The sequence below is a fragment of the Cydia strobilella genome, chromosome 17 (assembly GCF_947568885.1).
Source record: "Cydia strobilella chromosome 17, ilCydStro3.1, whole genome shotgun sequence".
Classification (NCBI taxonomy): Eukaryota; Metazoa; Arthropoda; class Insecta; order Lepidoptera; family Tortricidae; genus Cydia; species Cydia strobilella.
In genome coordinates, this window is record NC_086057.1 from 8152328 (window position 1) to 8165150 (window position 12823).

The 12823-nt window shown below is 36.4% G+C and overlaps 1 protein-coding gene across 1 annotated transcript in view; it reads left to right on the forward strand.

Moving 5' to 3' along the window:
- LOC134748994 (furin-like protease 1) overlaps window positions 1-12823 on the forward strand; it is a 318696-nt gene that overhangs the window by 285104 nt on the left and 20769 nt on the right. Inside the window, exons 8-12 of the mRNA XM_063683878.1 lie at window positions 340-549; window positions 2567-2705; window positions 5801-5916; window positions 7045-7152; window positions 7894-8033. Of these exons, the coding sequence (XP_063539948.1) occupies window positions 340-549; window positions 2567-2705; window positions 5801-5916; window positions 7045-7152; window positions 7894-8033 (713 nt within the window). The remainder of the gene's footprint in view (window positions 1-339; window positions 550-2566; window positions 2706-5800; window positions 5917-7044; window positions 7153-7893; window positions 8034-12823) is intronic.

A 12823-nucleotide genomic window follows, 5' to 3' on the forward strand; every position in this document is an offset into this window, starting at 1 on the left:
TGGAAAAATGCTAAAACCATGTTTTTTTTAATAGGTAGGTATACAATGACGCTGTTAAACAAGAATTGCAGTGATCGAAATTACAGAGACTCATGTATTATTTGTATAATTGTATTATTTTTTTGTCTGTCATGTCTGATGGTCTGTACCTACTATTTATTGCATACCTCAATAAAAGGAAACAGAGAATACAGCAATTAGCCTTAATGTCATTGTCGACCTTTCTCAGTTACTAAAAGGTTAACTCGAAGTGAATCAAAGAGAGACTCGAGTCTTGTGTATTAGATTTTGTTATTTATTAGACCTGACAAAAAATACTAAAGCAATCATGTTCCTCAGGGTCGCAGCGGGAAAGGTTCCATCTTCGTGTGGGCCTCCGGCAACGGCGGGCGCGAACACGACAACTGCAACTGCGATGGCTACACCAACTCCATTTGGACTCTTTCCATCTCTTCCGCGACAGAGCGAGGGGAGGTGCCATGGTACTCTGAGATGTGCAGTTCTACGCTGGCTGCCACGTATAGTAGTGGCGCGCTAAATGAAAAACAGGTAAGTAAGATTTGACTATTATCATTATCTTTCTTTTCAACATCAACATCCTACGCATCCTCTTCTTCAACTGCGATATGTACATGTCCTGGAACACACAGCTTCCCCTCTCGAAGTAAAATAAAAACAACTGTTGTCTTATTGTGTACCACTCGAATTCTCGGTTTGCGAGTCCGACTCGCACTTGTCCGATTTTTTTAGTTAATCTAGATATTAACACTTTAATTGTCTTGATTATCATCTGATTATTATGATAATTATATAATTTTCTACAAGAGTCTTTTTGACATATTTGCAGCACAAAGACGTCCAGACACCTAAAAACTAGTTTTGTTGACAAAGATATAATTCAATTACTTAAATGGGATTAAAACTGCAACTTCATTACAAAGATCGTATAACTGGGAGCCCAGTGCAAACAAAACGAGATAAATAACTGTTTCAACCAGCTCAATAAACAACGTCCATTAAAGCAAAAACCTCAGCATAAAAACTATCGCAGCCAAAGATAACAAACGGAACAAAGTAGGGTGTTTTATAAATGAAATTCAGAGTAAAACGACACAATAATGTATCTGTTTGATGAATGGCCCGGGCGAGGTAATGAAATTGAGTTTGTGTCGTTAATAACCATGGGGGGGGAATTTTGAAGATAAGATATATTAAAGATAAGATAAGATAAGATAAAATTTATTTCATTGAAAAATACCAAAAACTAAAATTAATCATAAGACGCTTTTAAATAGTTACTTAAATACTATAAATGTACAATTTGAAGATCTTGTATGCAAAAATTGTAACTGGCTATAGCATATTTTGCATCAATACTTAAACTAAGTAACTTAATACTTGTTGTTGTATTGTCTCCGGTTACCGCGATATTTACTCATGAAATAAAACTATGAAAACGGATTATATCGCGTATATTGACCACGGACGCTGTAAAGGGTTCGAAACGTCGGGATGTATTATAAATTCAATATACGCGATATAATCCGTTTTCATAGTTTTATTTCATTAATACTTGTATCTTAGGTATTTTAGACTTAAAATAAGAATTGCTGAAGACTGATGAGGATATAATGACAACACATTTTGAGGAAATACTTATAAGACCAGAGTGCGTTCTGCGGTAACTTTTTCACTAATATCCGGTTAATATTTAGTGTAGGTAAATGAGTTAGACGTGATTAAGGAGAACGGTGATTAGAGTTAGCGAAATAAGCATAATTTCATTTCCATGATTAACCTGATTGTCACTTCACCGATATTCAGTGGCCTTGACTTAATTTGAGCCGTATACCTATTACACCATTTTCACTTATATTTAATAGTTTCCGCTAGGCGCACCTAAAAGCCGAAAACTCTCATTGCAGTTTTAGTACGTGCACCTCGAATACCGGATAGCCGTATACGTGCAGGTTTTTTTCTGTTAGTCCGTCTGTAACAAACGGGCGGGGGATGCAATCAGCGGAGCGTTGCCCGCACAAAAGATACAGGTTTCGTTCCAATTGCTTAAGAAGAGAGCGGCTGGCCGACTCGAGCGAAACATTAGTAAGGTATGATTCACATAGGCGCGACGTCGATGGGTACCTACTGGATGTTGTAGAAATTTGAAACTTAGGTTGTTAGATTTCACCAGACGGTAAATCTCAGATGCACCACCAGGTTGTCCTTGGCTTTAGCCAAGTGTCATATCGACTCCGTTAGGCGTTCGGACACTGTCGGAAGGCGACGGACATCGCGACGGCAATTGTCTCGGTCGGCCCAACTTGTTCGATGGCACGCAGTCTACTCCCGACTCTGGTCGGTTCTTAACCTTGGGTACAGCAATGAAAATGTAATTATACCTATTCATTTGTTAATATCAGGAGGTCCATTGAGTGTTAGGCACAACTAATATTAAAGTAAAAAGTATTAAAGTTAAGTAAGTTTTTATATTAAAGTAAATATAACTTAAGTTTGTGTTTGACTCATGTAAAATACTATAATAATAATAAATCCTCTTTGTTTAAAGGTAGTAACAACGGACTTGCACCATTCATGTACCGCGGGCCACACGGGCACGTCGGCGTCCGCGCCGCTCGCGGCCGGCATCTGCGCGCTCGCGCTCCAAGCTAACCGCGAACTAACGTGGAGGGATATGCAGCATATCGGTAAGAAAACAAGGATAATTTGAAGTCCGCTCTATCAACACTGCAAAACGTCGACAAGAAATGTCAGGATTTAACAGATTAACTGACTTGCCACAGGTTGCATAAACACCAGCCTGGAAACAGATCTTTTGCCATCCCTCAAGTAGGGCTCAAAGTCGACAGAATTCATCTCATTTTGATTCGAATCAAGTGAGAGACGGTTTCGTTATACAGAAGACAACAACCGTCTTCTAGCTTATTTATATCTTTACAAATGGTGTTACATTTTGTCACTTGTGCTGTCAACAAAACTGTAAAGGCGGCCGGCGGCTTAAATTATAAGTTAACTTTATAGTCGTAGATAATATTTCATTACCAAGTTTGAAAATTTTATAAAACGCTGCAATCTTACCTCATTAGGAAACTAATCCTGTATTTATTTTACCTACCTACACAACGTGTAATCTGGAACCGTGTTTCAAAGTAAACCTGCTACAAACTAAAGTACGTCTAGCTTCAGCCATCTCAAGTAATGTGTAACGAAAGGCGGTGCAAGTGAATTATTAATTTTCTTCAAAGAAGACCACCCAAGATTTTCATATAAACTTCACTAGTTAGAGGAAAACAAAGTTAGTTTGCACACCTTTCAGCAACTTTCGCTATACGTTTTCTAAGTTTAGAAAAATTGCTAGAATAAGAAGGAAAAACTGGGCCCTTAGTCGAGAAGTTTTTTACGTACCGTGCACGTTAGTGTTGCCTACTAAAGATTGTTTATACCTATAATTTATTTTAATTTATTTACCCAGTTAACTTGTAAAATATGATGGCACTGAAAGAATGAACAGGTCAGACCCTGCTTAAGGATGACTCACGCTAGACCGGGCCGTGCCCGGGCCGAGACATCCCACATGTCATTTTCAATGATGGCTGATCGGTGACCACGTGGTGCTGTCCATAGAAAACGAAGCGCCGGAAACTCCGGCCCGGCCTCGCTCCGGTCTAGCATGAGTTATGACTTAACGAGAAATCATGTATTTGGAGTTGAAAAATAAAGGAAAAGTTGAATTATTTTTGTGCCGTCCATCGTTTCAGAGATTTGCACCATCTTGATTGGTTCACACTAATAAAAAAAAGTTATGTTTATTTACTTAGTAGGTACAGAGTTTAGAACGGAGTCACTATCTTATATCATTAACCTACCTCGTCTTAAAAAGTGAAGAAATACTAAAAGTAAAGTACATAAACAACCACGAAAATTAGTATACAGCCGCACCTGTCAACTCCTAATAACAAGAAGTACTAAAGTTACTAGCAACCTAGGTAGTTTAATAACGTTCTGCTAACAACTATAAAGCTTATTCAGGCGAATGTAGCAACACACGATTCGAAGTTCGACGTAGCTGTTACCGCCAACAGCGATTAGCTGCCGAAATTGAGAAGTGTCTACGTCATTAGTATTAGTAGATATTAGGTTACTTACTTATGATAAATTGTACGCTTGTACAGGCCGACCTCATTTTCCAAATCAGGCTGCGATTAAATCTGATGCTTTAGAGCCACGCACAAACTTCTTGAAACTGTTGGTTAGTACTAGATATAATAAACGTAAAAAATAATAACCTAAGGAATTTTGCCAGAATTCATAAATATTGCAGCAGAAGATTTCACGTGTATTTTGTAACACCGAGGGAGTAGAAAATATCTAAAAATGGACGATAGTTACCCGAAAAATTAGAATTACGGCACTCTGTGGACCAAGTTAGCGCGCTCGGTCGAACCACAGTATAAAAACTAATGACAGTAATTTATTTCACACAAAATACAAATGAAAACCAACCAATTATTAATAAGCCTTTATCTCGTGGCCCTTTGAAGTCATCAAACAATCAACAAGTTCTGGAGGAAAGGCAAGTCAGGTCAGTAAGACGTCGGGAAATTTTTACACATTTAATTTGTTAGATTGTATTACCAATAATCGACAGTCAATCCAATATGTTATTACCAAATTCATTTATAACCCCAACTTGCAAACCACTTGCAAATTGCAACGTCAAATCGATTTTAGATTAGATACGGTTCACAAATAGAGAAAACAATTTGCGTAATATTTGGCGAAGCCGCCGAGTCACCTTTTTGCCTTGCAAATTTGGCTGACACACTGTCATGTGTTTAGACCACAGAACATCCCCAAACATAAAGCCGTAACTCTTTCGTGTTCTATTTTTTTTTTTGTTTGAAGTCAGACTACTCAAATTCAACATACTGTAGTCGTTTGACTACGGTTCAGACTTTCAATTTAATATGCTAGGTATTTTTGTGTGTATTATCTATTTGTGTGTATTATTTTTGGTTATCTATTTTAAGTAGGTAGAATTTGTAGGTTATTCGGTTCATTCGGGTTGTTTATTTGCCAGGCCGTCTAGACTATTTGCCTTTATTATAAATATTGATTTTGTACTAATATTGGTACAAAAGTTTGTAATCCATTGTAGGATTAAAGTGTAGGTATTAAGAATCTAGGTAAAATAATGCTTTAAAGCCTCCTAGTGAAAATGAGATGTTATTTGTTATTAGGTACCTATTTTTAGTAGTAGGTGCAAATGATTTTATGTTAGATTGAATTTTGAGTGTACGTTTTCTACTCAGAAAGACTGATATTAATACAACCTTATATTTTTACAATTATTGGGAACAAATCAAATTATTTTATTAAATATTTTTGATTTGTGTTTTTATGTGGTTACACTACTATATATAAATTATAAACTAAAATAGATTCATATATAAAAGTCATTAAAGAAAAACAGACGAAGCCCAAGAGGCTGGACTTGGTGTGTTTTTTTCGCCCTTTATTTTATTCATGCTCTTATAGTGTCAAAAGGTACCAATCGGATTCAGACTGCACCAGCATTACTGCTGCAGTATAGCAGCGCGACATTATTGTCATGTCAAAAATCCGGTACAGTCGATTGCATTACTGCAGGAAACGTAAAACATACGCTTCTTTTTGGACAGCCGTGTAAACATTTTACCGAATTAACAGCAGTCACGATTAGTGAAACCTTATAGTTATAATGAGCTTTTCTTATTATACCTTTTAATATTTTAACCCCCAGTGGTTCGGACGGCGCGTCCAGAGCGTCTGAGCACCGGCGGCGAGTGGCGAGTCAACGGCGTTGGTAGAAACGTGTCACACTCTTTCGGCTACGGGCTGCTGGACGCTGCGGGCATGGTACGTATACTTTAGTCCAATACTACTTAGGTACCTATAAAAGGGACTAGGGAATTGCCGAGTGAGTGGAGAGAGGCCGCTTAGTAACTCTAGTTACTCATAACACTAGGCACTAGGCTGGATTTTTTAAAGTGAAACTTTTATTCTAGCGCCTCGAATTTTTTGGTCCGTCTTTAGCATGTCGCATTACAAACTTACAGCATTAGTAAAATTCTACTTTATTTCTAGTACTTAAGAGTTCATAGTCTTTACAATAAGCTTCATTATCGGACTAAGGTTACAATACTGGTTTCTTTAGGCCTTGACTCGTGTATGATAAGTAGGTAAGCGATATTAATAATTAATTCACAAAGGCTGATATTTGCTTGCAATTTATTACAAAAATTTAAGGACAGTAGACCTTATTATTAACCTTAAATACGGTAAATACGTCAAACTCTTTTATGTCAAATTCTACGCTGAATGGCAAATGGTTATACTCATATCATAATATAGGAAGTTTACAGTCACATACGACTTTTTGTTTTCGAACGTCATGGACGTCACGATTCCGTCAAACAATTCCCAACGGTTGGCTACTCGCAAGCGTGAAGACATCTCAAAACCCCAGTGTAACGTGACCGTGAGATCCTTAACAACCTATGAGTACCTAATCGGAGAGCTTGCTTATACTTACTGGTTTCATTAGGCCTTGACTCGCGTATGATAAGTGGGTAAGCGATATTAATAATTAATTAGAGCGCCATTCCGTGTTGAGTAGCTGAACTACATTATAAAGTTAAGATTAAAAACGCAATTTTAATACCCTAAATCGAATAATTTTCCGAAAATTTTCATTTAAATGTCTACAATCCGAAAAAAAGTTTTTCTTGCATCGTGTTTTCGTAAAACCACACAATTACTTTTTTTGTAGGAAAGTTACGTCGCCCTCCCACCGTCGCTATACCGCACACTCGATTTTAAACAAAGTGAATGACAAACAAAAACGCCTAAATATTTTTGGCATGTCGAAGTCGGAGTTGAGGCGTTAATTTATAAGCACATACTTTACCTTACATAATTAACTCCTCAACTCTCAGGACTCCTGACCCAGGACAGCAACATTTAACCCTGGAACTTTTTATCCAGGTCCAAATGGCGCGTAGCTGGAGGTCCGTGCCGCCGCAGCGGACCTGTGAGCTTGTCGCGCCCAAACCGCAGCGTGCGGTGCCGCCTCGCTCCAGCGTGACGCTACAGGTTAGAATAAAATATTCTGTTTACAAAGGGTTAAAGTTAACATATGAGAAGTGACATATACAAGACATTCGAACAATGATCTAGATATTAACTAAATATCCACTAGATATGAAACAGAAACGATAACGAGATATTTAAGAAAGTCATGTCAAATTTGACATTTCCACGATTCCGAATGTCCTCTTGAACGATCTCTTTAAAATTTGCTTAATATATTACTAAGACACTCAATGGATATCTAATGGAAAACCGAAACGTCACAATAATTGTAGCGTGAAATGACAATTGGTTTCTCGAATCGAACTGCAAAAGATAACTAGTTGAGAAGTAAACTAAAACGTATCTATGAGCTGTTGTTCTCGTATCTAGTAATTATCACGTAAATCACGTTGTTCGAATTGACCGGATTATCATCTATTCTTGCACTATGTCTAGCCAAGTAAGAGAGAAAGTCAGGAAGTTTTCGCTCTCTCTTTCTTAAACAATTTTTATCAATTTAACTGAAAGCAAAGGTGATTCTTTGAGACTGGGGTAGGTACCGAGAATTCCTACAAAGATGTGGTCCTATGTTGTATACTGCTTCTTCAAGTTCTTCTTGGTCTTTGGCCGATAGCATATGAAGCTTTAGATTAAGTGCTTGCCGTTTGCCAGCCTACGGGCTTTCCTGTATAAGCAGAATTTACTTTAGTTGCTCTTTATAAATCCTTTTAAAACGCATTACCATCAACCGTTGTCCTACAGTTGGACGTGAACGCGTGTCCAGGGGTGAACTACTTGGAGCACGTGCAGGCGAAGGTTTCCCTCTCCGCGGCCCGGAGGGGGGACCTGAAGATCACTCTTACGTCGCCAGCTGGGACTGAGGTCACGTTACTTGCGCCGAGGTAAAATATTTATTTTATTTTTAGAGTAGCCTCTGCTCCTGACGGCCGTGGCTTCGTCTGTGCAAAATTCGTCAAACTGTCCATTCTCCCCTTTCCTACCCTTTACTTCTTCGTTATCAACGTTTAAGCTGTATGGACTCTCTTTGAAGATAACTATCAGAAAAAAGTATGGGATACGAAAGATTACAGGATATCAACACATAAACGTTCATTAAATATCATGTAAACTAAATTACGAAACATTTCTGATATATTTGACATATAGCAGCATACTTTTTGGTGAAGAAAACCAACGTGAAGAAACCTACCAGCATCTACGGGATAACTTAAATGTGTCCAAACATCTTATGCAGCTAAAGAAGGTATTTGCCCAGTAGTAGTGGGACGTAAAACAGTGATGCGTGTGTTAAAGCATCTAAATGTAATAACATTTTCTTAATTCAATACTCGCGAATAATGCCCAAATGTACAAGACTCGATGGTTATTTACGTACCAAATCCGTGCAATGCATCGTTCTATTTATCAAGCAATACTCGATCAAACTGTTTACTCAACAGAAATCCAATTAAAACATACGCAAATCGGCAATTTCTAAATGCTTTTATGCGAACCACTGTTGTCTCAGATCAGATTTAATATTTGTTGTTGTTTACTTAAATTATGCAATCTATGTTGGGCATAAGAATTAAGAACTCTTTTGAAATTTAAAAAAAACTCCGGCAAAATGGTACCTAACCAGTGGATTACCTAACCTATTTAAAATCGGTAGGATAACACAAATCCTTTGTATCAAGCCGCACTCTAATATTTACCCCTTAGGAAGCTACTCGTACGTCGCTACAAAGACACACAGATTCACATATCAAACTTCGTTTTGCGTCAGGGCTACAAAAAATATATAGTTATGTATGTGAGTCAATCACATATAAAAAAATCTACAACCGGAATGAACAATTTATTATAAGATCCGAAAATTAAGTTCTGAAATAAGGTCTTTTGTACAGAAATTTTGAAAATGGTTTAATTAAATAAGTACATTTCTTCAGAATGTTCGCTAAACTAATCAATTCTCTATTTGCGACTGAAATTATTCCTATCAAACTTAGCTTTGTTCAGGGTTCAAATTTCCCAAAACTCGTGAAATGTTCAAACTATAATTCCCCTAAGTCCTAAAAGCCTGGAGCCGAGCCCAAATGTGTAATTAGTCTTTGAAGATGTGTAACTGTTCTGTCAGAACGTGAACAAAGGTTTAGTTTTGCGGAAAGTTGGCAAACTAAACGCGCCTAATCAGCCCGAAGTCTCAAACCTACAATTACTGCTGTTATAGACAAGGAAATGGTACCGATTGTCAATCTTAATAAAAAAGTGCGGTTCCACGACTTTTTTACATGACTGTCGTAGGATAATTATGTTTTTGGGCGATTGTATCTTTAGTATTGCCTGATTCTAATTTTAATAAACGTCAAAAATTAGATCTCGATACGAAATGGATCGGATCTGTCGGAGTCAAAAGTGACGTTTTTGTTAGAAGAAACCATATCGTAAATCAAATTTTTGTCATTTATTAAAATTCGTATCAGACCGATAGGCTGTATTAAAATTGATTGCGAAGCCTATACGGATGTCGGGCTTTTTAATTTATTTAACTCCAGGAGGATGTACTAGTGTTAATGCTTTGAATTCTGCTTAATATCACTACTTTTCTTCCTTTTTTATACCATTATGGTGGATAGCAAGAATACCTTCCTACGGCCAAACTAATGACAAGCAAATCTTGAGACCTTGATTCGAATCATTTTCCATAGAGATTACCAATCTACTCGTATCTTACCCAAATATCTGTCTCTGTGAGTGCGGGATTCACAAAGCTAGTCCTGGACCTTACACGGCTTTATAAATAGGTACTTACCTATTTGTTTTTACCTGGATTCTGTTGCAAAGAAACTTAATTACTTACCTACAAATGTTTTCTTACATTGAGACGACCCAAACTCTAAGGGCCAAAACGCGAGTTACACAATGCGACGACGCACCGCGAAAATGTATTTGCTTAGATTTTATACTTAACCGTAGTGAAAAAAAAAAAAATTTTTTAAATTTAAACTGTTTATTTCAAGAAAGATTACAAAGACTATTTACAGACTTAGCCTAATCTACATTCTAATAGATTGTATGCTAAGTATGGTCTTAATTCTAATATTTCTATTACATTTATATTATTACTATTTATTTATTTAACACGTATAATATGCTATATATAACAATTATGTGGTTAACTTAAATATTCAGGCAGTGCTTTTTTATCATGATTTTAATTTTATGGGGCTTACCCTCTTCTAAATTATCTATTATATCTCTAGGAAGACTATTTAAGATGTGTGGCAAATAACTCGACCAGACTCTTTGCCCATAATAGTTGTTGCTACTTGGTATATTGAAATATTTTTTATTTAACAGTACTCTAAGGTTAGTTGGCCTGTCATACCTATTCAGACTTTCCAATTTATGTCTATATTCTAATACTATCGCTAGTTTCACTTTATCATACACATTCATTATTCTACAATGTTGGAATAAGTTATCATAATTATGTTTATGTTTATATTTGATTTTTAGTGGTACAATGGATTTTAAGATTCTTAACTGTAAACTATATATTCGCTGTAGGTGACTTTTGTGGGTTCTGCCATAGCTAGATATTCCATAGTTTATCACCGAGTCAGCCATGGCCATGTATATTAGACGGAGTGTATTATATGGCAAGTGGATGCTTATTGTTTTGTTTTCTTGTTACTTATACACAAAATCACGAGCTTTTAAGATCCTAATTAAAATTGTAAATTTTTGGGATGGTAAATTTGCGTATTGATACATAAGGGAAAGAAACTTTCTAGAATAGGTACCTACTTATTTTAGTTTTAATTATTATTTATGACCTTGTATGTACGGTTGTCTCATTTTCTTCTTAATACATTTTTGATGTTTGTTTACTTACGGGACGTATGTCTTCCACAGCAAAGATGGACGGTTTCAAAGACCAGTTTTGATTGCCATTTATATTTAAAACAGTTTCATAAAGTGAGCCTGATAAACCCAAAGGTGTGTTCCGATTTTAATAACATGCTATAAATTTGATCTGGAATTTAATTATTGTGGATATGATCGGTCAGTGTCAAAAGCGACATTTCTGTAACAGTTTTGAATGATTCACGGTTAGTTTCACTAGACTTATTGACCGGGATATGGACCGTGATTACCTTTTGTATTGTTTTCGAGCTCCCGATATTTCGACGCAGTTACATGCATCTTGATCACGGGTAACTGAAATATCGGGAGCTCGAAAACAATACAAAAGACAATCATGGTCCATATCCCGGTCGATTCGTCTAGCGACATTTCTGATTGAAGAAATTATCACTTTTGACACTGACAGATCAAATCCATTGCAAGTTCGTTCGGTATTTTGTATTTTGTCAAAGTTAAAGTCCGTCGATTACCGTAACACGTCGCCTCGGCCTCGTTACGGCATCGTGTCATGTAATGCGTTCTCGGCCTAATTTGGGGTCAGAAAGAAACAAAATAAAAGGCAGGCGTCAATGTTAACATTGTTTCTATCTTCGAAACTTTATCAATGAGGCACGCCCTTGAGTCTTAAACTTGTAAAAAGAGAATGAGAGGTTGACAGACAGCTAAATCTCTCACCAAACGGATAATTGGGGATCGAAATTTTATTAGAGTTTGCTGGACATTGTATTTAAAGCAACTTTGTTTTAGAAAGATTAGCATTAGAAACTGATAGCGCGATAGAGAAATTCATAATCATAATCATAATAATCATAATCGTTTATTGCAACCATGGTGTTGGTTATTTTATTAGAAAGTACATACATGGACCCTACTAGGGTATATACATTTCAAACAGATAACTAGCGCCATCCTATTTAAACAATTATTATCTATTGATCAGTAACGTTATTTCTCTCGGTTTACGTCGTCGTTAATATTTAAAATTATTTTAGTTCATGGGTCTCGTCTTTTCCTTATAAATTTGTGTTTATTATAAATATACGAAACTTATTTTAAACTAACAATGGCAAGCTAAGTTATATTAATAAAGGGTATAAAACTCCAACAGTAATGTTAGTCTAGTACTTATTACCCTTATAAATTGCTTAACATAGCTGCTGCACTACAAGTTTAGAGGAAGTTGAGACAGCCGTATTTATAGGCTATAAAGCTTAGGAAAAGCCCGAAGTTAGTTTTGTAACTGGTAATTATGTAGATAAAACTACTCGCATCTACAACGCTCATCCATTAACTACCTATCCTAAGCCGGTTGAAGGTAGGTATAGTCTGCGGTATTTTATAGATATTTTTATATTATGCGGTAGGATCCTTCGTAGTCCGTAGGAGTACCTACCTGAAGCATAGACAACCTTTTGTTGATTTTATTCATAGATAGGTAAAAATAAACTTCCAAATGGAAATGGTGGTTTCCGGTGTTGTTATTTTTTATGTACAATAAAGTATATACATACGTACATACATACATACAAACTTGGTGGTGTCTGGCAAAATATATTATTGTCGAGTGATACCTTGTTACTGAAAGACTAAGAACCACTGTGTTAAACTATCATTTTCTTAATATTGTCTTCGGTTACCGCGATAGTTACTCATGAAATAAAACTATGAAAACGGATTATATCGCGTATATTGAATTTATAATACATCCCGACGTTTCGAACTCTTTACAGCGTTCGTGGTCAACGGGTGACTGAGGAAAAAT